This window comes from Melanerpes formicivorus, unplaced genomic scaffold (genome assembly GCF_026170545.1).
Source record: "Melanerpes formicivorus ecotype bairdi unplaced genomic scaffold, bMelFor1.0.p_v2 SCAF_2, whole genome shotgun sequence".
NCBI classification, from domain to species: domain Eukaryota; kingdom Metazoa; phylum Chordata; class Aves; order Piciformes; family Picidae; genus Melanerpes; species Melanerpes formicivorus.
Window position 1 is genome coordinate 28,643,913 of NW_027142354.1, and position 23,771 is coordinate 28,667,683.

Genomic DNA, 23,771 nt, shown 5'->3' on the forward strand with positions numbered 1-23,771 from the left:
AATGGCTCCCTGCTGACTCTGCTGCCATTTTGGCAGCCATCAGCACACAGTGGCCTCTGGCAGATGAACCAGCTGGATAGGTGCCTGGCATCCATTCCAGTGACCTGCAACCCTGGAGTTAAGGGAGGGGGCTATGCCAAGGCTGTGAGCCACTGCAAGGAAAAAGCACCCTCACTCATTGCACCAGCAGTCATTTACTAATATTAACAGCAATAATGGTAACAATACCTGTTTTACACCCACTATTTGAGGAGCTCTCTGCTCACCTACTCAGGCAGTGCTTTCAGTGCTCAGAAGAGGTTGTTAGCCCTTGCTTCCTGGAGCAACCGAGAGTTAATTTTTCAGGGAGCACTCCTCTCCAGCAGGAGACCTTGGCCAGCCTTGTGGCGGTGGCAGGCAGGAGGCTGCTCTGGGAATCATTGCAGAATGTACCTGCCAAAAGCCTGCCGACCTTGTGTCTGCATTTGGCCACCCTCCTTGCCCAGGTAGCCATACCTGAATACAGATTAACTGGGGGTTTGAGTACAGAACCAAGAATATCCTGAAAGGATCCTGGAACCAGGGAAATGTCACTGTTATCCTGGATGGATGTGCTGGCCATTTTGATAAAAATGGAGAAGAAAATAATAAAATGCACATTTTGGGGGCCTTCAGCTGCCTTGTGGCACTGTCATGGTGGTGGTATGTGCGTAGAGGGTGTGGGGGAGAGCTTCCTGAGAAGCCACCTCCATGCCCAAGGAGAAGCATGGCCATATCCCACCCTGATGATAGGCCAGCAAGGGGCCTGGGCACAGAGGGAAGGATCTTGCAGGACAACTGAGCTCTGTGCTACTGGGTGGATGTGGCATCCTGATGAGTGGCAAAATGTGAGAGAGTAGGTGCTTGTCCCTAGGGACTGTCAGAGCATGGGGCAGCACAGCAGTCCTGCCGCCCAGCTTCCCATGGCACAGTGGGAGTGCTGGAGGCAATCCTGTCTGCAGAAGGTTATAGTGTGAAGTGTTTTGGTGAGATGCATTTTATTCCCTTTCCTCCTTTTTCTGTACAGTCCATGTGAAAATCAACTGGCAGTGAGGGTGGCACTACCTCGCATGCTGGGGGTTGCCTTGCAATGAACCCCAAAACAAAACCTTCTTCCTGGGAATGGCAACCAGAAGGAGGGACAGCTGCTGGGGTTTCTCTGGGAACAACCTAAGGACTGCAAACCAGCACACAGCACAGACCCAAAGCTCATGGTCCTCCAGGGCCATGCTGTGTGAGAGCTGCTCAGCCCTTTAGAAACACCCTTTGAGATGGTATTTGGCAGATGAGGCTGAAATGGGGACAGTGCCTCTCTCTGCAATGAGCAGAAGCTCTCCCATGCTCCCTCTCTATCCCCATGGCAGTGCAGCAGGATGCACACTGCCACAGCAAAGCTCTTCCTGTCTGTTTTGGATATCTCTGTTAATATTCACTGGAGAAGAGGCTAGGTGAGAAAGACAGCAGCTCAGTGGGGTTCAAACACATACAAGTATCCTGCTTGACCTTCAGAAGTGCAACTTCTAGCTCTACAAGCAATTCAATCCCAATTTGGCTGGAATATAAATGTAAGAGCAAGCTACAAAATCCCATCCTCCCCACTCAGGCACCTGTAAGTGTCTACATCTCCTGTAATGAAGTTGCGCTTCTCCTCTCCTTTCACCCTGCCCAGGGCACAGTGTGTCCAACTGAGCTGTGAGCCGTCATATTGCTTTCAGAGAAGACACACATGAAATGAAGCTGTGAGTGCCTGAAGCATTGCCTCTGCAAGTAACCTCAGGCTGGTAGTGGTGCAAGCAGCCTGTCAGGGCTGCTAACGACATGCTTGTTAGGCAGGCTGGAATGATTCCAGAGAAACCCTACATGACATACCTGGTGTGTCGACAGGTGAGACCAAGGCTCATCTGACGCTCGAGACATGCATGGTAGAAGGCTGTTTGCAGCCTGCATTTATTTGCTTTGACCTTGGACTTTGGTGTTTTCTCTGTGCATCAGTAAATAAAGTGAGCTCAGGATCCAAGAGACCCATTGCTTGCAAGTACCTCCTGTGTACCTGAGGTACAGACAAGCACATCTGCCAGCTGGATTTGGAAATAAATATGCTATTGAATCCCAAATTGTACTCTTCCTTTTCAATGAAGCAGAGACCCAGCCTCCTGGGAGGTGCTCTGGAGTCAGCCAGCCTCTGACATTGAAAGCAAAACTGGATGCTTTTTATTCTGCAGTTCATTAATGCACCCTCCAAGTATCCACCACAGCAGAGTTGCAGCTGTCAGTGGCTCAAGCTGACTCCCTTCACCACTATGCATGGTGATACTCACCTCACCACTGCAACACCCAGGTACATGGTTGTGGTCTCCATCTGGCTCTTCAGTGAAGGCTGGAGAAGCCCCGTGCCTTCCAGACAGGAGATGCCACTCCTGGAGCAGACACTACAGGAAATGCATCTTCCACTCTTTGTCACATGGGCTGTAGCACAGGTGATGTTGATGGAATTGCCATTTTTCAAACAAGCCATGTATCTTGCAGATCGAGAAAGAGCCATACTGAGTCAGACCAAAGGTGCGTCTGCCCAGAAGCCTGGCTGCCTGTAGTGGACGTCTAGAAAAATATGTTTAAAGAGGAAAAGCTTATAATGAAATTTCCTCATGAGACTTTCCAGCCTTCAGCAATTTGAGGCTCAAGGACTTCCTGAGGTGGAAGCAATGTTCCTATAGTTAATAGTCCTTTTTCTTCCATGAGTTTATCCTTTTAAACTTTTCACATCCACAATGTGCAACAGGAAAGCTTCCTTTCGCTAAGTGATATATTGGGTGCAGAAAACTCTGGTTTTCATTGTTCTGCACCTGTCCCATGCTAGTCTCATTCAATGGCCTTTTTTTTTTTCATGCCTCTGAAGAGTTTCTGAGTTTTTATTTGATGAGCACCAGCATGCTAAGATGCGAGAACTGCTGAGGGATGCCGAGCTCCTTCAGTTCTGCCTATCTGAAGCAGTCCCACATTGCTGTAGAGCCATACATTAGGGGGGTTTCTCTCCTTGCCTTAGAAAGAAACCTGTCTAAGACTGTACAGCCCAGTTACACCACTGCCTAGCTTTGCTTTAGAAATGACATTCCACAGCTATGCATGGAGAGAGCTGATGCCAGCAGGGCTGTGAGCCAAGATGCTGTATCTGCACCTCACCAAATATTCAATGTGCATATCCAGCCTTTACAGCTTGCACTGGACTCCCTCTGAACAGGTCATAAATCATCATCTTCAGAACCTCCTGCCCTTCATCTGGGCTTTGCAACGGGCTGAGCAGCTGGGGAAAACCCTATGCCTCCATAGCCTGTCAAAGCTGTGCTCATGCATCATCTTCAACTGCAGTACTGCAGAGACTCAAGTCCCTTCTTGTTGAGATGCTATTAGCTGTACTTTCCATGCAATGTCAGTTTCTGCTGATATGGGCTCTTTTCTATCCTTAGGCTGCCCTGACATTCTACAGCAGTGGCTTTGGAGAAATCGCCCCCTCCTGTTTGCAAAACCGGGGCAGTCTTCTGCTAGGTAAAATTGGAGGTGCTGATGTCAGTATGCAGGAGAGATCTACTGGGTGATTGTGTATGGAAGCTTTATAGGTGCCCCCTGGCACTGGCACCAGCCCCAGCTCAGCTCAGGGAAGAGATTACTGATGCTGCTGGGATGGGGACCTGCAGCTGTTAAAGGGGTCCCTCCCATTGCAGATTACTCGTTATGCAGTAGCAGAGCTTGGTACAGAGGCTTTTCCCCTGCATCTTCTCAACAGTCCCAGCATCTCTGGTGAGCTGGAAAGGTGAGAGGAGGCCATTGCTGATGGATGTGTGGGCAGCTGCAGCCTGTGGATGGAGCTTAAAACACCGGCCTGGCTCCAGGAGTGGGGACAGCTGGCTGGCACTGACCCAGCTGTGGGTCAAAATAAAGACATTTATCCCAATAATATTAGAAGCATCACCATGACTGTGCAGCCAAAGGGGATGTGGGCTAAGCAGGACATCATTCACACTACTGCAGAGCTAGGAAGTACAGAGCATGCAGAAAGCCCTTTTCCCCCAGAATTACCACCTAGGGAGGCTCAAGACATCCGGCAGGACAGTCTCAGAGAAGCCAAGGGCCTTACTGACCCTTCTGAATCAGGGGCAGCCTGTCCCCTGCCTTCATGAAGGCTACTTCCCTTTGAATGACCACCCTCAGGTGTTGCTGCGGGCCCGAATGGCTGACTAAACCTTCCTACACTCAACTGGAAAGTAGTTGCATGAGTTTTACTCTGCTGTTTATTTTAAAACCCCCTTTCCTCAAAAATATCCAAAGGATTCAAAGCCCTTCCTGCAGGTGCCAGAGAACTACTGCTTGTGTATTACTGTCATGCACAGGACTGCAGGGATGCACTGGTGGGGAGGCTCAGTGACAGAGATGAAACCCCTACTTCAGCTCAGTGCAAGACATTGGGCCCTGTGGTCTGGACTGCTGCACGCAGCTGCTCCTTCACATCTCTGCTTGCATCTTCTTTGCAGCCAGGGAAACACAAGGCAGGGCAGCATCAACTCCACCAGTATCAGCCTGGGCTTGCTGCTAGTTTTCTGCGTAAGCAAATGGTGCAGAAGGTTTTTCCATGCTGGGAGCTGTCCAGTAATACTTTCTTTCTTTCTTTCTTTCTTTCTTTCTTTCTCTCCAATCAGATCGTGGCTGCTATATTTGCCATTGCAGGTATAGTTATGATGACATACGCTGATGGGTTTCACAGCCACTCTGTTATTGGGATAACCCTGGTGGTGGGCTCTGCCTCAATGTCTGCTCTCTACAAGGTAAGTATGTCTGGTTCTTTACCCTCAGAAGGATGACAATCACCCCTGTCACTCACTCACTCACTCACTCACTCACTCACTCACTCACTCACTCACTCACTCACTCACTCACTCACTCACTCAAATTTCCCTTTTCTTACTTGTAACCCTTCATTGCCATGTTGACCCATTCATTTTAGGGGTCAACCATAAACACACTGACTCTGAAACACTGCATTTAGGTGTTCACTTGCTTTGGTGGCTGCCCTCACTTACTATGAAAACTGCTATTTCCTGGGAAGTGTCTTCTCCAGTGCCCAGGGGAGGACTTACACCTTCTTGAAAAACAAGGCTGCTTTTGCATTAGTGCTGGATTTAATCATTCACTCTGGAAGTGCCTTGCAAAGATTGAGCTTCTTTTTCAAGTCACTTTGTTATGTCCCCCAGCCAATCTTCCTTCAGTGTCAGGCATAGGCTACATTAGGCTTAGCATGGAAATGATCCTGTGCTTAAAACCTCTCCCTGACCAGTTTGGGTAAGCTGCACTATGTGAAACCTGACATGCAGCCTTCTCTGCTGGGCAGAGAGCCATTTTACTTACCCTGAGGCATGTATGTGCATTTGCTTCTGTGTTGCTCTTGCTCAGAGTCATGGTCCACAGGGAGGAAAAAGCATTTGTAGAGTGTGGTTCCCCCACCCATTAGGACATGGAGACTGGGATGTGGTGCAGACATCTCCATGACAGAAACTGGCCAGGCAAGTCCTCCAGCCTTCACACAAGCAATCTAGGGAGACTTGCCAAACTGAGAAGCAGCTGTCTGTGTCCCTCAGCACTGTGCTGCAATGATTTCTGCTCACTTTTTCAGATCAGCTCATGCCTTAAATAAGGGAATTCATGAAATTTCATACAGCTCTTTCCTCTGAAAAAACATTCTCTTGCAAGACCAGAGAAATGCTCTGCAGACCTGGGGAAATGCCATGGCTTTGAAGTTATCTGCAGGCAGGCAGCTAGCTCTGGCTCCTCTCCCATGCTGCTCCTCCCAGGATAAAGGTCTCAGGGCTGCTCCGACGGAGCCTGTTTTGGTGGCAGTTTTGGTGGCAGTGCCAGCAGGATGTTACTCTGCAATGCACCCTGCATACAGGGTCATGTTCTGCAACAAAGGCCACTCTGCTGCTGCTGACACTGGGCTCTTGCTTTCTGCAGTCTGGCTTAGTTTCCATGAGCTGCACATACCAAAGGGGAGAGCAGATCTGTAGGCAGAAAAGCTGTGCCACATGCAGCAGAGCTGCCTTAATCTGCCCTCCTATGCCAGACACAGACACTTTGGTCTGCCTCAGCAGACCAAGGGCAACATGCTGTCCTCAGGTGGCAAATGAGGAGTAAGTGGCTTTTGGGACATTTTACTCCATTACACAGAATGGCAATGCAGCTGCGCTGGCCAGTGATCAGTGTGAGCTGGTGGGAGTAAGCACTGCAGCCTGCAGACTTGCCTTTGGTGCTCTGCATAGGCAATGGGATGAGACAACTAACACTGGTGAGGGGACACGCAAACTAGCAAGTCAGAATCCATCAGCATTCCTGATTTGCAGCCCTATGGCATGGGAAAGATGTAGCCAGAGAACATAGGATCCATTGCATCCTCTACAGTTCTGTCTTGGAAAACTGATGCAAACCCCAGACCAGATGTGTTCACAGGGGCTCCCAGGATGGACTGCTCACATCTGTAATTTCTTCTCTTATTATCCCTTCTCCCACTGACAGACCACAGCTTTTAACCCCCACTGCTGCAGTCTCATTAGACTGCAGCTGGGCTGTGGGCTGCAGGCTGCTGCTGTAGTATCTGCCTTCTGAGGATAAGTTCCCAGGAGAAAGCAGTCTGGCACTGTGAGCATGTGTTGTGAGACGAGGGTAGCAGTGTCCATGGCAGGCCATGATGCACAGATGGGAGTACAGCCAGGCAGCATGGACTGTACTTGCTCACCACTTCAGCACTCCTCAAGTAGCATCTCAAAGCCTGAAATCAGTGATGTCTCATGCAGGGAGATTATACATGTTGCTCATTCTTCTCCTGCCCTGCTTCACCAAGTCATCTAGTTTTAATGCCAATTTTCTGCAAGTTTCTCTGCAGAAAAAAGACCAAAGGGTCTAGGCTAGGGTGAGTGACCTCTAGTTTTGGGAGGTGCATTGCCCAAAAGCCCTGAGTCCACTTCACACATGGGCTCATTTGCCCCTGTCTGTGTTCCAGGGTGATGTCAGGAGGGAGAAGGCTGGGACACACAAGCTGGTCTCCACAGCTTCACAACAATTATCTCAAGTATCTGCCAAGAATAACCACATAGGTGCTGACTGACACTGTTCAGCACCCATCCCCTCAGCCCAAAGCGCTGGCCAGTGGGACAGGTTGCAAAGCCACTAGAGGCAGGACGCCAGCCCTCCAGAGGAGCAATGCAAGAGAGTTAAACCCACATGTTTTCATATTTTGTAGGTTTTATTCAAACTTCTTTTGGGCAGTGCTAAATTTGGAGAAGCTGCCTTATTCCTGTCTGTGTTAGCTGTCTTCAACGTCCTCTTCGTTACCTGTATTCCTGTGATCCTTTATTTTACCAAAGTGGAGTACTGGAGCTCTTTTGACGTCATTCCTTGGGGAAACCTCTGCGGATTTTCCATTCTCTTATTGAGTGAGTAGACAGGGGGCTCCTGCACTGCTTGGGCTGGAGGAGAGTGCCAGAAACTGGCTGCTGATGGAAGCTGCAGACCTCTGACATACAAGAACTGTTTTCTCTTCTCCCAATCTAATTATTAGCTTGAGAAATCAAGCAGAGGGCCCATTCCTAGGTGGCAACATAGAGCTTGCTCCTGCTATTATTACAAAGCCAAAATACTGTGGCCATCATTAGAAGGTACTGTGGGACTAAACTCTGAAGCTTGTCTTAACTCCTGCTCATGAACTCTGCTTCACAGAGATGAGCAACATTTGCTTGGTCTGTGATGGCAAGCAGATCTGCCAGCAGGGTTCATCAGCATCCCCTGAGCAAGCAGGTTAGGCCAGGCCAGTCAAGGCCAGCCTCTGGTGATTTCAGTAATAGCTAATTGCTATTCCTAAAGAGCAGGGAATTTTTGAAATTGCACTGTCACATAGCACTGGTGGGAATTTGGTAGGTGTCACTCTTCTGCTGCCATTGCTGTGCCACCAAGGAAACCCAGCTTGGGAGGGCTGCCAAATGTAAATTTTGGTCATCAGAAATATGATGCTGTTCCCTGTTAAAGCAGATGTGTTGACTGAGCTGCCACTGTTGGTTCTAAAATGTTCCTTTCATTTCCACTGGAAATAGTCCTTATCCATCCCCATGTTGAATCCCAGATTCTCTTACTCTGGACAGTCACAGTATCTGACTTGAGAAGTACCTCCAGTTTACTTATCAGTGGACCTGAACTTGGCAAGTGATCACTGGAGTGGGCAATGTAAAAGTAGTGCCAGAAGACAGTCTGAGCTCCAGCTCCTGTCAATTTCAGTACTGGCAAGGCTCTCCTGACTTTGCTAAAGCTACTCACCTCAAAACAAGGATGAATTTAGTCCATAACAATTATTAATTTGTCATGAGACACTCCATGAACAGTGTATGGTATTAAAATTGAGTGATATTATAATAATTCCATTGTAATGATAGTATAATGATATTACAATTTCATTGTATGAAATTACATTTAGCAAGTTCCTGTCTGGTAGAAGGTTAAATTTTCAGCATCTTCCACCTGCAGCTGGAGGCAGCTTTTCTGAAAAAAAGGTATCCAGACAGAAGTAACTGAAATCTCCCAGATGAAGAGTGTTTATTCTTTCAGCAGGACACAGTGGATTGGTATAAAGTGGCAATCACTGCACATTACACTGAGAGACAGGTTGCAACCAAACCTGGACCTGGACCCCAGTGGGATATAGAGTTCATCAAAAATGGCAATATCTCAGGCAGACAGACATGCAGCAGACAGACATCTGTGCACAGACATCTTCCAGGAATAACAACAGAAGTTAATATGCTTCCTATTTGAACAATACACAGAGGGGGTAACACAGCACAAATGTTTCAAGTGACATTCCTTCTGCCTACTTTCACTAGAGTAAAAGGTGTTTTCCTTTCCTTCAGCATTCAATATTCTACTAAATTTTGGGATTGCTATTACCTACCCCACCTTGATTTCTCTTGGCATTGTACTGAGTGTCCCAGTAAATGCAGGTAAGAATTTCTGCTTTTTGCATGTCAATGAATACATTCAATCTGTGGCCTTTCAAGTACACACCAGCAAATATCTGTATTAAACATGTTTTGCAGCTTCTCTCAAAGACTTACAGAGAAGACTGATGAAAAATGTATACTTTATGGGTTAAATATGTATTGTATAAATTCACATGAATGGTCATAACCCCTAGAACTGCTTTTTAAATTACTGTCTGAAGAAGCCTGCATACTGAAAAACAAAGCAAATTTGAAGTCATCCAGCTCTGGGCTGGGATTAAAATTCATGGATGAAGTAGAAATCAATTTGTAGTGATTTCTTGAAGGCACACTTAACATTAACGTTGAAACAAATAGAACTGCTCACATTTCAGAGCAAATATATACTAGTAATCCTGCTCACCGTGGTAAATAACATTGCAGGTGTTTATTGAGAGCAATGGACAGGTCAATTTTGGGCATGGCCTGGTACATTTCTATGACAGCTTTCCAAAATGTAGCAGAAGCCATAAGACTTCAGAGATCAAGAGGGCTGGGAAGGCAGGGAGTGCAGAGACAAGCCTAGTCTAATTTAGAGCCACCTTTCCCAAACCAGGCTTCTAAAACCCTGTGAACTGGCACTTTGTGCTGACCACACACACACAGGTGGGGACTACTGTCTGACCTGTCAGACTTTGATACCAAATGGTGTGATCCCCACCACAGGGTGTGCGTGGCTCAGCATATGCAGGGATTTTTTTCTCAGTGGGACAGTCACCATGAGAAGAAAAAAATTGCACAAAGGAGCTGCTGTGCTAGAGAACACAAATGTCCCTTTCTCTGTATAGCCATGCCTCAGTGGGAGTTCCTGTGCTGTTGGTGAGCAGGAGAGAAGATGCTGCTGCAGACAACAATTGCATCTCCAGGGATCATGCCCTTTTGCACTGTTAGCCCACAGGCCAGCTTTGCCTGCTTCAAAGGGGGCCATCCCCTGTTGTGTGCTAAACCAGCAGGAAGGCTGGTCAACCTGCCACCATCACATCCATGGCCATGTTCTTCTGCCACCAACCACCTTCCATGCTGAGGAGGCAAGGGGGAGGGAAGGGGATACTGCCCTAATGCTTTGTCCCATGTAGTAACACCCATTCAATGTCCCACACAGTTGTCGATCACTACACGAGTGAAATTGTCTTCAACAGTGTTCGAGTAATTGCCATCATCATTATTGGCCTGGGCTTCCTCCTGTTGCTCTTGCCAGAGGAATGGGATGTCTGGGTAATTAAGCTCCTCACGCGTCTCAAAGTCCGGAAGAAGGAAGAAATCCCCGAGGGGAATGGAGACATTGCTTCAGGACTGCCTAACAAAAGCCGGAGAACTCGCCCTTCCATGTCATCCTTTGCTCATTAAATGCTCTTTTTACCAAAACTTTGTGGTCAACATTATCTATGATGATGAAAAGGTCTTTTCTTGGGAAGAAGCACACCTGTCCAACACGGTGTACATACCTGTATAGTTTTGATATGATCACCATCTGAGGCATCAAGTCTTGGCATGTCCAATTTGCTTGTACTTTTTTCACATCAGACCTTTCACTTAAGTTGTACACTGAACAGAACTGCAAACCAAGAACCTCTCTTCTCTTTTTAAATGAATGTAATATATAGTCAAAATATATTTGCATAGGCTATTTTCAAGAATGATTTTCATGAAAAGCAGGGCAGACATTTTGAACATTAGGTACCGAATGATGCATTGCACACTGTGATTTAAAAGAAACAAATGCTATGCTACATCACGTTTATTTTTGACCAGAGCAGTACTCTGAAAGCTTTCAAGGAATGAAAAGGGAATCTTTCCAGGGATGGGAAGATGGGGTGAAGGGTGGAAGGAAGGCGGTTGGGAAATCACTCTATGTAGATGAGTGCAAGTTGCGCTGCAACCAGGAGAAAATTCAAGCACTAAAACTGCTTGCACTAAAGCACTAGAGAGAAAGCAGTCTAGAGCCCAAATCTCCTTACTCTGTACATGACTGTAGTCCACACAAAATCATGCAAGAGAAATCCAGTGCCTTCTACAGAACTCTTGTCTTTATCCACACAGAACCAGGTCCTGCCATGGGGCGCTTGCAATGACAGTGCTCGGGCTTGTAGCCACAGGGGGACCCCGAATTCCCAACAATATGAGGCCATGCCCCCCATACACACTGTGGCTTCAGTGAGAATGTAGGGCCCAGGAGACTTCAAGCTTGTGCACAGGAGACCTGGTTCTCTTCTCACTTACACAGGTTTTAACCCCTGTGTGGAGCTCTGCTTGATTAACACCAGTGTGAGGAAGGGGCAGTCTTGTCATATGTGGGACAATCAGACCAAATGTGACCAATGGGGCTGGCAAGAGCATGGTTGCTGATGTACAGTCTGAGAGCACAGACTAAGGGGGTGAATCGCCAGTTGCTTTTACTCCATAATTGTGAGTGTTAAGAGTTAAAAATGTAAGATATTTACATGAAATGTAACACTTTTTATGAAACTTGTAAGCACCAGGATGTTTACTTACGCGATTTTGGTTCGCCATTGAATTTCTATCTGTGATAGATCACATGCTATGTAAAAAAAGGGAGGGGCGGGGGGGGGGGGGGGGGGGAAGGTTATAGTTTACTATTTTTGAAGTTTACATTGTTGCATACAAAACTGAAAGTGTTCTTTTGAACTGCTGCCATAGCCTAAGTGTCCCTGCTGCCACTGTGGTCCTCTTTGTCCCAAGGCAGTGGTGGCATCCACTTTAAAACATTTTAGCAATCAATTCCAGATTCCATTATCTGTTTGGCAAAGCTAAATAATAAAAAAAATTAAACTCAGCCTTGGTCAGTGCTGTTTCCTTCTCTTGCCTGCACCTTTATTGTACTTTACTGTGAGTAGTATTTGGCCAAAGTGATCAGAAAGGAGCGACACAGTTATCAAAGCAACTCGATGCACTGCTTGCCAGTCTGTCTTTGACATCAGTCTGCTGTAGTCTGCCTGGACAAATCCATCTGGAGGGCTAATGTTGGGCATCAGTTAGGAAAAGAGTGTCCAGCAGAAGTAGACCAAATGCAAAGCTGACCTTCCTTGGAAACCACTGGTGAACAGCCATACATCCATACTTTTTTCCCTGTTCTTCTGTCTAAGATGGTTGTATTCGTATCAGTAGTCTTCAGAAACACATGCTTATTTAGGGGCTGTGGGTAGGACAGGAGTTTGTACATTATTAAGCCCTAGTCCAGGTTGTTTTCTACTTCCCTTTTCACACAGGCAAAAATCTGAGGCTGTGGAAAGCTGCTCACAACCACTGTCTCTGTCAGCGTTACTGTGGTGGGTTGAAATTAGGCCCCAAAATAAAATTGCCAGACCAGCTCAGTTGGAAGCAAATGAAGCTACATTTACAAGCAAAACTACAATCTAAAATGTGAAATGCAATGAATATGTACAAAATATAGAATATTTACATACATTTACAATTTATAAACAAAAGAACCACCCTGGACAAAATCAGGGGGTTAACAACAGCTTCCCCATCTCTGCTCCCTTCCCCCCACCCTGTGTGGTGAAGGCACATTATGCCCAAATATTGAATCTTGTCCCAGCATGTGGACAAGTTCCCCCTCCTTCAGGAGGAAGACAAAAGCCAAGGCATTAGTAGGCCAGCACGCACCCAGTGCATGCAGTGCTCGTGCTGACACCAAGTATGGGCATAACTCTAGCTTCACACTTTCTATAGGCTGAAGCCAGTTGTTTATGAGAGTGCCCACTGGTCAAGCCCAGCCTCGAGGAATCTATAAGTATCACCCCAGTCAGTGAGCAACTCTCGAGCTGCAGCCTCTGCCATTGAGCTTATTGTTGTTAGCTTCTGTCATACATGCACACATACTGAAAGCCTCTGCATCGTGAGAAGCAATCGTGAGGATCATCTCCAGAGGGGGGACCTTTGCTGCACCCAAGGAGCCCAGCGTCGTCACAGCCAGTCATACTGACCGGGAGAGCCCACCGTGACACCAGAGGACTTGACCAACCCCCGAGGGTAAGATCTGCCCAGTTGCCGGGAAGAAGGGACTTGATCGATACCAAGCCCATGTATGCCTAGTCCTGCCGTAGCGGGAAAGGAGCTGCCACATGTGCTGCTCTGAGCCCTGTGAATCTCAGGGAAGACTAAAGCATTGTTCGTGCCTATATTGCACCGAACCCGGGACCACTCCGAGAGTCCCGCTGCTCCTTTAAGCTCAGTAAATGAGAATCTGCCGCCTAACACAGCCGCATTCTCTCCCCGAGGCTGTTTGCATCAGCCCCGAGAATCACCATGGTTGGGCCTACCCCATAGCTTTGCCTGCTGCCATGTTCTCCGAGCCCACCTACTGGCAACCATCGCCCCGTCCTGTCGTGCAAGCCGACTCCGAGGGCCGACCCCACGGGCCGACCCTGACCAGGACCGATCCCTGTTGTCTAGAGGGAATCAACTGAGTCCTGAAGGGAACCTGCTTCTGAGCTAAGCCCAGGTTCCATTATTCCCGCTCCACTGCTGCGGAGACAGGAGACAGTATTCCAACACTGCCATCCAACTCGACTAGGAACCAGTCCAGCGACAGTCGTCTGCCGGACCTCCGCCTTGCTACAAACAACAGCTACAGAGTATCTTCCACGTGCTTTCCATCCACTAGCACTTAGTTCAAAGTATCCGCGTCTAGCAGAGTAAGCCCTGACGCATAAAAAGATTATAATACTGCTGTATATAGGCAGAAGCCAGCCGCGTCCCGCCGAGTCGCCATCTAGTGGCCACGCGGCGGAACTGCACCCTTTGTTATGGAAACATAGAAATGGTCTGTAACTAGTTCAATTAAGTTCTAATCATAACACAAAGCCACTTGTGGAATGTATTTCACGAACGTGCACTAGAACATGTATATAAGTTAGTGATTCATTGGTTATTAATAATTTGATAATTAAGAAAATAATATTTTCGTAATTCATATTCATATTCATAAATGTAATAACCTCTTCACAACACCCTGTACAAGGGAAGAGAGAGAAGAATACAGAGTAGCTTGTTAGTACTTAGCCACAACAAGAACACAGCCAAGGTCAGCAACAGCCAAGCAAAAGCACCAGCTACTATCTGCTAGAGCAAGGAGCCAAGAAAGAGAAAAAGCTAGTGTACACAACTAACTAAGGCTGGATATCAGGACGAAGTTCTTCACAGAGAGAGCTGTTAGCTGTTGGAATGGGCTGCCCAGGGAGGTGGTGGAGTCACCATCCCTGGTGGTGTTCAAGAGGGGATTGGACGTGGCACTTGGTGCCATGGTTTAGTAGTCATGAGGTCTTGGGTGACAGGTTTGACAGGTTGAACTTGATGATCTTTGGGGTCTCTTCCAACCTTATTGATTCTATGATTCTAACTTTATGTTAGTTGTCTGACCAATGGGATTATTTAGACCTTATCATTATTTTCCCTTTATATCCAATGGTAATTTATTTATGTTCTACCACTTTCTACTCAATCTGTAGAAAATTCCCTAGGCATCGGCCTGAAACTGCCACAGCTACACATCTGGATTTTAAAATCTATTTCAGGGAGGGCAAGGCACAGGACAGAAGCACAGGTACAACTCTAATAACAGGTTTGAAGGGCACACACACAGACTTTATCTCAAAACTCTCAGATGAAAGTTTATTCCATCTTCAGGCATACAATTTTGTCACCCTTGAAAGTACCCTGGCAGCTCTCCTCAAGTCTCCTGTCTGAGGCAAAGCCAGAAAAGGATGTACAAACAGTCCTTCCATTTTCCACAGTCCCAATAAGTGGTGTCTTCTATCATCTCTGCACTCCATGTCACTGTGTGTTTGATGCAGCCTGGTAGCTATCCAAATGGCTCTAAATATCACTGTAAAAACTGCAACTAATGTGTTTTATATTAAAACAGCAGCAGAATTTTTCAATATTCAGCTTAGGTTTTGTGGGAATTTATGCACCAGAATGGACAGTGACATTAGTACAACTCAGATTTACCAGATGCAGCTGTCATTGTTTCTGTTGGCTCACCCTTTCTAAGAACAGGCTAAACATAGCAAGGGCTGGGATATCAAACAGTGTTTTATTACAGTTTCTCTCCTGAGTGGGAGCCGAGCAAGCTGGATTTACCCATGTTAAACAATTCTAAACTGCACATAAGTAAATTAATCTGAACAGCAGCTCTCCCTTGCATGTCTTTCTCCTTGGCCTGCTGTCTGTGGTTGTTTCCGGCTGCTACTTTTATCACAATTTTTAATTGCAGCTCTCCACAGTGATTTCATGAGCCTTTTATCAGCACATGAGTCAGAGCTGGGCTTCTTTTTTAAAGTTTTTCATGTTTTTTCTGTCTAGAATGGTTGTATTCATATCTTCAGAAAATAGCTATGAAAGGCAGAAATCCAGCCACAATACTCGACAGATGGAAGACACTGAAACCAACATGTTGCTTAACTGTTCTGGCAGTTGAGGGTAGACTAGCAGGATGTGTAGAGCACTAAATTCTGGGGCTGAATTAATGTATCCTGTAAGCTCAGGGACAAGTCACTCCCCCTCAGCTCTCTAGAATGCTCTGTAACAGAGCTAGTGAAATACTGAGTTGGTCAAGGTTAGTACAGAAAGTATCTTCAGCCTAGAGAAGGTAACATCACCAGGTTGACATAATTTCTGGTCAAGAACCTTTTGGCTACTGTGCCTGCAGGCCTGGAAACCCACTGGAAAGGGAAGCTTTCCCTGGGCAGTGAAAACAGAAGTCTGAACTGACTTGTGTAGCTCTTAGTCATATTATAAATGAACTCACAAATCTGCACAACAGAAACACATGTGAAACAGTCCTCCTCCTTACTAAAAAGGTATCATAGGTCTCCAGCATTTCAGAAGTCCTATAAATAGTATGAATCACCCACCTGGGCCACATGGACTCAGAAAGCAGGCTGGGAATAGGGGAGCTACACAGACTCAGAAACCAGTCTGGGACTGGGGGTTTCTTCAAGGAAAGGGGGAAGAACAGAAGCCAGAAATGATGCAGCTGGTGTGAAGCAGGAGCACAAGAGAGCTGTTGACTGGATCAGGACAGAAATTACTTTTGAGAAACACTTTCCAGGGGAAGATGCCCACCTGTTCCTTGCTACAATTCCAATTTGAGTCTGTGCACATGCTCTAAAATTATAAACTATGGGGGTTTTGGCTCTATATCTTTGATCATGTACTGCACAAAGGACAGAGTTCTCCAAGGCCTCCAAAAATAAGCCGATCCTTGGCAAAGGCCAAGGCTGAGAAACCTCTTTTGCAGCCCTTGTACAAGCTGTTTTTGCAGAAACTGCCAGCAGTAATGGATTTTGATGGATGAGTTTAATTACCTCATCATATAAAAAATAAAAGCAATTAGATTTTTCTTCTTTAGCTGGCATGTTCTAGGGCATTTCCATAATAATCTGCACTTCATCTGAAAGTTCTGGACATTAAAAAAATAAAAAAAGGGGGGGGGGGGGGGGGGCAAGGGAGAGAGAGAGAGAAATGGAGTTGAAAGATATTGTGAAAGACAAAAGACAGTCAAATTAACAGATGCCCACCTGCAGTCTGAAAGTCTTTTAAGAGGAAATCACATTCATAAGGATAGGACCAGTAACTCCAACTACTGTTTCTGAAAACAATAAGCATCATATTTCTTTCTTCTACCTGAAACTGTTAGAGGGATCTTACATAATCACAAGATCATTCTAAAGAAGACAGCAATCAGCACTTATCCATGAACAGTATAGACACACCACGTTGCAACCAACTTACTTCTCAGTAATGAAGAGTGGAACTTACAAAGGAAGTTACAATTCTGGAAAAGGCTTTAAAAAGGGAGGCTGTGGACCTCACATTAGTAGTGTATTTACAATCCTGTTAGATGCAATGTCTCTGCAATGATCTTCAGACATTTCTTTAATCTACTGCTGACCTAGATGATTGCTTCAGAGGAGAACTCAGAAGAATTTTCCATCTCTTCAGCTCGAGGTTTCCCTCCACTTCTACATGCCGTCCACCTAAGGTTTCGCAATAGTCATCAGTGCGTTGATTTGGAACAGCAATAAAGCCACAGAGCATCCTTCACCTAAATGAAGAAAACTGAGGTAGCTTTAATAGAGTTGTCCACTATGAACTGAGAATCTTTCTGATGAGTGCAACTGCAAATTCAGAGCCACTCACCTTGTATTTTAGACTGTTTCACTGTTTCAGTTACCTTGTGTGTATTAATGCTGAATGCCACCAGCTATTTTACTGCCTGGCCTCATGACAGCATGAGATCTGCTCTCAGTTTCAGTCTTCCCTTTCCTGAATCAGTAAAAAAGTATCATCAGTAAATGAAGGGGTTTGACCAATCCCTTATAAGTACACACATGAAGCACAGCTCCTTTGGTAGGCTCTCTGGTTTGAACAGCAATAATTTACTCCTGCTCTGTGTTTTCCAACTCACTAAACAGTTATTTGTTCACAAGAAAACCCTCTCATTTGATCCACAGAAGCTTAATTTCTTTGGTAAGAAGCATCATTAGAAATTGTTCAGAAATCCAAGTGCAGTGCTTCCTATTGTCTCTCTCAAAAAAAGGGCCGAGGTGAGTCTATGGAAAGTCACCCACCCCTCAAACTCCTTTTAACATGAAAAGGCAAGACTCAGAGATTGAGACCTCTCCTTTGCCTTTCCCTAGGGGATGGCTGTCTTGGCTAAATTCTGCAGGTTATTTATACCAAACTCCAGCTTTTGAACATATCCATGACTGACCCAGATGCTTAAAAGACTCTTATAAATGCAGTTCCTCAGAGATCTTTACTCAGTCTTGTGCTGTTTAACATGTTTGTCAGTGACATGGACAGTGGCATCAAGTGCACCCTAAGCAAGTTTGCTGATAACACCAAGCTGTGTGGTGTGGTGGACACGCTTGAGGGAAAGGATGTCATCCAGAAGGATCTTGACAGGCTTGAGAAGAGGGCCAGTGACAACTGCATGAGGTCCAACAAGTCCCTGCATCTGCGTCAGGCCAATCCCAGGCATAAATACAGGCTGGATGAAGAGCAGGTTGAGAGTAGTTCTGAAGGAGACTTGGTTATATTGATTGGTGAGAAGCTCAATATGGGCTAGCAGTGCACCAATGCAGCCCAGAAGGCAAACTCTGTCCTGGGCTGCATCAAGAGGAATGTGACCAGGAGGTCAAGAGAGATGAGTCTTGTCCTTTACTCTGCTCTTGAGAGACCCCAACCTCAAATATTGTGTCTGGTTCTGGTGTCCCCATCATAAAAAGGACACAGAGAAAGTCCAGAGGAGGGCCACAGAGATGATCCAAGGGCTGGAACATCTCTGCTATGAGGGAGCTGGGGTTTTTCAGCTCAAAGAAGACAAGTCTGTGGGCAGACCTTATAGCTGCCTTCCAACACCTGAAGGGATCCTACAGGAAGGCTGGACAGGGACTTTCCATAAGGATGTCTAGTGACAGGAAAAGGGGGATTGGTTTTAGGCTGAGGGAGAGTAGGTTTAGATTGGATCTTAGGAAGAAGTTCTTCAGTACAAGGGTGGTGAGACTCTGGAACAGGGAGGTTGTGGATGCCTCCTCTCTGGAGATGTGCAAGGCCAGGACGGATGAGGCCTTGAGCAGCCAGTAGAGAGGCATCCCTGCCCATGCTGGGGAAGTTAGAGTAGATGATCTCTATGGTCCCTTCTGACCTAAGCCATTCTATCATTATAAGACACGTAAAAGATTGTTATTCCTGAAAGAATCCTAAATGCTGGATTCCAGCAAGGTCCAAGCAACAGGATTTATAAGAACTTATAAAATGTGAACTTCAGTTTTAATTTCCTGCCCTGCTGGATATGAGTATGCATGATGGACCAGTGAACACAGATTTGCTGTCTCACTGCAGTAGGTCTTGCTATCCCTCTGGCTTCTGATGCTGCCAAGTCTTTAATGACTGCAGCCTAGGCAGAGTAAGTTGCAAAATACTCTCCTTCTGATTTTTGGCCAATTGTGTATTTTGAATTCCTTCCTAACTTGTAAAGAAAACCCTGTCTCTTTCATTCTGTGATTTTGGTTTTGGTCAAAGGAATTGCTAGCTTGGATGCTAAGAAATTGATATTGATCTAGGGAACAAATACTCACCATGTCTGAGGGGGATGTTGCCTTTGTGCATGTGTATGCAATCCCACCTGGTAAAGTACACCTACACTTCACAGACAATACTTACAGTGAACAGAAGGTAATCAGTGCATTGGAAGGATTATTAAACAGAATACCTGACTGCAAGCATGCAGATGGATTTTTTGTAAAGTATTTTTGGATGTGTTTCAGTTTCAGGGAGAACTAGGAACAACTCCTCTGCTTTTAGCATATAACATGCCACAGAACACTGAAGGCACCCAAATGAAACTCAGAAGATTAATTTTCTTTTTCCATTTACATAGCTTTGAAAATTGGAGTCTGCTTGTAAAACAGGCAGACTACCAGTTTCCCATCTAGCTTTCTTGCAAAAAGCTAAGCATCAACACTGCTGCAAAGCAACCTTATCTCATCCTTCCTAGGCTTACAGAATTGCTAATGAAGAGCAACAGAAGAGTAAGAATTAGTCAGTGTCACCTTACCTGCTCCCATTGCCTGCTTTTCCCAAAATAAGAATTATTCTGTTTTCTTCCTTCATAACAACTGAACAAAAATAGAACAATGGCATTAAAAATAATTGCCTATAATTAATATCAATTCCTTCATCACTATAAAAGAATCCTTAGCCTCCATTGTTGTGGTGGTTTGTTTTTTTTTTCATCATAATCACCACTACTCTAGGTAGCACTTTGAGACTGCATTCCACAGAGTACTCCCTTGATGTCGACAAGAGGTCATAAAGACAAGCAAGCCTTTTCTCCACAGGGTTCAGATCAGTAAACAGAGGTCTGGAGAAGGCAAAAAATCATTGTTCTGTCTATTCGGTCTCCAGTCTCCATATCAGCCTGCACAAACATCTTAGTGCTTCTTAGACAAGTCCCCTCCAGTGCTACTGATGAACTCACACACCCAGCCCTCTGATACATGCAGAGCTAACACAGAAAGCTGTGGCAGCCTTTACATCTGTCCCTCCCTCTGTGTCACAAAACATATGCTTAATTCTCATGTCTGTGCACACTAGCACTCCCTAGTGCACCACAACACCCAACAAAGACAACATTATAAGGAAATCAGCATCAGAGCTCCAATGCACCTTCAGATGAAAAAAACCAGTGATAAAGCACACTTTCTTAGGGATTCAGAAAACTAATTTGCTAAGGCCATGCCTTGAGTATTGTGTTCAATTCTGGGCCCCTCAGTTTAGGAAAGATGTTGAGTTGCTGGAACTTGTCCAGAGAAGGGCAAGAAAGCTGGTGAGGGGTTTGGAGCACAAGCCTTGTGAGGAGAGACTGAGGGAGCTGGGCTTGCTTAGCCTGGAGAAGAGGAGGCTCAGGGGAGACCTTGTTGCTGTCTACAGCTACCTGAAGGGAGGTTGCAGACAGGTGGGGGCTGCTCTCTTCTCCCAGGCAGCCAGCACCAGAACAAGAGGACACAGTCTCAAGCTGTGCCAGGGTAGGTTTAGATTGGATGTTAGGAAGAAATTCTTCATAGAGAGAGTGATTGGCCATTGGAATGGGCTGCATGGGGAGGTGGTGGAGTCACCATCACTGGAGGTGTTTAAGAAGAGACTGGCTGGGGCACTTGGTGCCATGGTTTAGTTGATTAGATAGTGTTGGATGATAGGTTGGATGCGATGATCTTGAAGGTCTCTTCCAACCTGGTTTATTCTAGTCTAGTCTAGTCTAATATATGGTTTTCTTGTAATATATATTATTTTTAATTTTTATTTTTAAAACTTCTTAGTACTCAACAAAGGAAGAGAAAGTCCCAGGCTACCTTAGGCAAGATTTTGTTATAACTTCCAGCAAAAGAAATAGCTGAACAAAAGAAATTGCTTAAACAACTTGCTTTTAAATTCAGTTTCCAAAAAAACTATTATGGATAAGGATCATGTATCAAAATCTTTGAAAGCAAGAAAACCAAATTAATTGAGCCCCTGGTATGAGTACAAAGCTGAAAACAGCTATAGTACATTGAGGAGTGCTTGCATTATTAGGCTTCCAAAGCAAAAGGAGAAATCCTTACATTTGCCAATCCAGAATCTGCTGGGCAAATTTAAATTAAATGTGGTATAAGTGAGGCTGTAGGTTAGTAGAGACCTGTAAGATGTTAACTGGGGGCAAAGAACACAACAGTGCTGTATCCCCATTAGCAAGTACAGGCAAAAAACAGTCTGAGAACTGAACCACTGTATAAACTCCACCATTGACTTCAATGTATTGCTGGCAAGTGTTTCAGTGGGAGACAGGCACCTTTAACATGTCTCACTAAATGGAAATGTAATTCAAAGGCTTCAAATGTGGCACCCAGCACACCTAAGAAATCTGGAATTTTTTCAGTCTCTCATCTTTCTAGATCATTTGCCTCAGCCTGGCTATTACAAATATCCCGTTTATTACTTACTGGGCACCTTTCCCAAAAGTAAAAGACTAAAGATAGGTACTAAAACAGGCTAACTAACAAAACAAAACAAACAAAAATCTAGCTCTTCATGATAGCAGTTTAACCAAATGGAAACATTTCCATTAAGATGTATTATATACATTTTAATTTTTTTCTATTTATGCACTTTCTAAAACCAAATCACTGATTTCCATAATATCCATCACAGAGAGTTATTTACAACTGCACCCAGTGAGTATTTTGTGTGATCTAGGCCATTAAATAACAAACTATTCATCAAAAATATCTCAGAAGTGCTATATGGGTTTTGTGATTAATTATACATAACCACATTATTCCCTCTGTTTTGTGAATGTGGTAACTAATCAACACTACACACACCATACATTTTGAAATCTAAAACACAACTGACATTTCCTATTATCACATTTCAGTCTTGAGATGCAACATAAATTTTCCTTTCAGTAGTATGCTTGTAAAAGCTTCCTTTGCAAAAGCTTGAGCACAAAAGGGTCATAAATAAACTGCTATATAAATTTACTTCTATATTAATTCAACAGGACAACATAATTGAAATTCTCCTTTTGCTGTGACTTCTAACGCAACTTAAAAGTCCTGCTCTATTAGAAATTAAATTGCTGCATTTCTATCTCTTACCTATCATAGTCTAGCAAACTGAAGGTGTTTAAGCAAATAGGCAAGGATGAGAACAGAATACATAGAATACACCAGGTTGGAAGAGACCTTCAAAATCATCGCGTCCAACCCATCAACCAATCCAACCCACCTAATCAACTAAACCATGGCACCAAGCACCCCATCAAGTCTCCTCCTGAACACCTCCAATGATGGTGACTCCACCACCTCCCCAGGCAGCCCATTCCAATGGGCAATCACTCTCTCTGTATAGAACTTCTTCCTAACATCCAATCTAAACCTCCCCTGGCGCAGCCTGAGACTGTGTCCTCTTGTTCTGGTACTAGCTGCCTGGGATCCAGCCATCCGCCTGTCTACAACCTCCCTTCAGGTAGTTGTAGAGAGCAGTAAGGAAGGCAAAGCAGGCAAAACATGGATGGTGTTATAAACTATATAGTGTACACATCGGTTGTGTTCATTTTGCCCCAAAAAATCAATCCATTCAAGGAGTGGGTTAGGTGTTTCAACAAACCCCCGCCTCATCTGCCTAACTTGCAGGTTGCTCTGTGGAAGAAGTGCAAATCTTTGGTCTTCTATTAAAATATCTTTTCTTTTATCGAGACAAGTGAGCAACCTACAAGAAGAGCTAGGAAGGCATGCCCACCGCCAGCAGCAAGAATGTGGTAGTCCACATGCTGAGGAAGAAACCTTGCTCATTGTAGCTCAGCAGATATACCTGCTCCCCAACCTGGCTGCTAAGTAGCCTCATGCACCAGAAGGAGCACTAGTTATTGACAAGCTCCTTCCTGGTAAAGCCACTGGTCTGAGGAGTGCCAAAGGCTCGGCACCCTGCAGACTTTGGCTCTTCCTGGGTGCCAGAATGTCACCCTCCCAAAATTGCAGTGTGTTACTTCGGCGATACATGCCGCAGCTTTTACAACTGCTCTGTACTTCCAGCTGACCCGTGAGCAACAGGAAGACTATCAGCTCCTCAACCCACAGGGACTGCCTGCCACAAGGAAATATCACCAAATCCCAAATAAAGTAACGAAACAGTGTTTGCTCCTGGATGCTATTTGCAAGCACTTCAGATTTCATGCCTGCTGTTGCTGCTAGACTGAGCTCACCAGGCAGCCACCTAGCTAGCCTCCAGGTATCATTTATTAATTTTTGCTATAGGGTAATTTTTAATTCATGAGGGTACATCAATCCTTCCTAGCTTTTACTATCAGACTGACTTACTGACCAAGTCTATCATATGAAACCTTTTCAACGTGTTTTTATAAACGCACAGCGTTGTCTGCAAGCCAGCGAAACCAATTATCCCTGGGGTCTTAAACATACCTCCCCCGACCTGAGGGAAAAGGCTTCCTCCACGCCGGAACCGCCTGCGGGAGGAACCGCTGCGGACAGGAGCCTTTACAGAGCTCCGTGAGCAGGAGCAGTGTGACCCGGCCGGCTGGGAGAAAGGGACTGCTCCCTGACTACAGCCCCCAACCCCAGCTCCGGCCAAGCTCCCCTCCTGACAGCCTCGTCCCGG

General features: G+C 45.4%; 1 protein-coding gene and 1 long non-coding RNA gene across 6 annotated transcripts in view; one reads left to right on the forward strand and one right to left on the reverse strand.

Annotated features, from left to right (window-relative positions):
- The window catches only part of LOC137449223 (solute carrier family 35 member F3), a 77,308-nt gene extending 65,663 nt beyond the window's left edge, over nt 1-11,645 (forward strand). For all 3 annotated transcript variants that reach the window (XM_068154541.1, XM_068154558.1, XM_068154550.1), the window contains exons 4-7: nt 4,710-4,835; nt 7,301-7,493; nt 8,958-9,047; nt 10,189-11,645. In XM_068154541.1, coding sequence (XP_068010642.1) covers nt 4,710-4,835; nt 7,301-7,493; nt 8,958-9,047; nt 10,189-10,433 — 654 coding nt within the window. In that variant the 3' untranslated portion in view covers nt 10,434-11,645. The remainder of the gene's footprint in view (nt 1-4,709; nt 4,836-7,300; nt 7,494-8,957; nt 9,048-10,188) is intronic.
- A 3,048-nt stretch (nt 11,646-14,693) lies between these two features.
- On the reverse strand, nt 14,694-23,762 carry LOC137449259 (uncharacterized). 3 transcript variants are annotated; one of them, XR_010989339.1, is made up of 4 exons: nt 23,576-23,762; nt 19,675-19,735; nt 17,287-17,378; nt 14,694-17,157 (listed from the first exon to the last, which is right to left on the reverse strand). It is a non-coding gene; the product is annotated as an uncharacterized lncRNA (long non-coding RNA). The 3 variants fall into 3 exon arrangements; XR_010989336.1 differs by having other exon boundaries at nt 17,253-17,378; XR_010989337.1 differs by having other exon boundaries at nt 14,694-17,171; nt 17,253-17,378.
- Between the last annotated feature and the right edge of the window lie 9 nt (nt 23,763-23,771).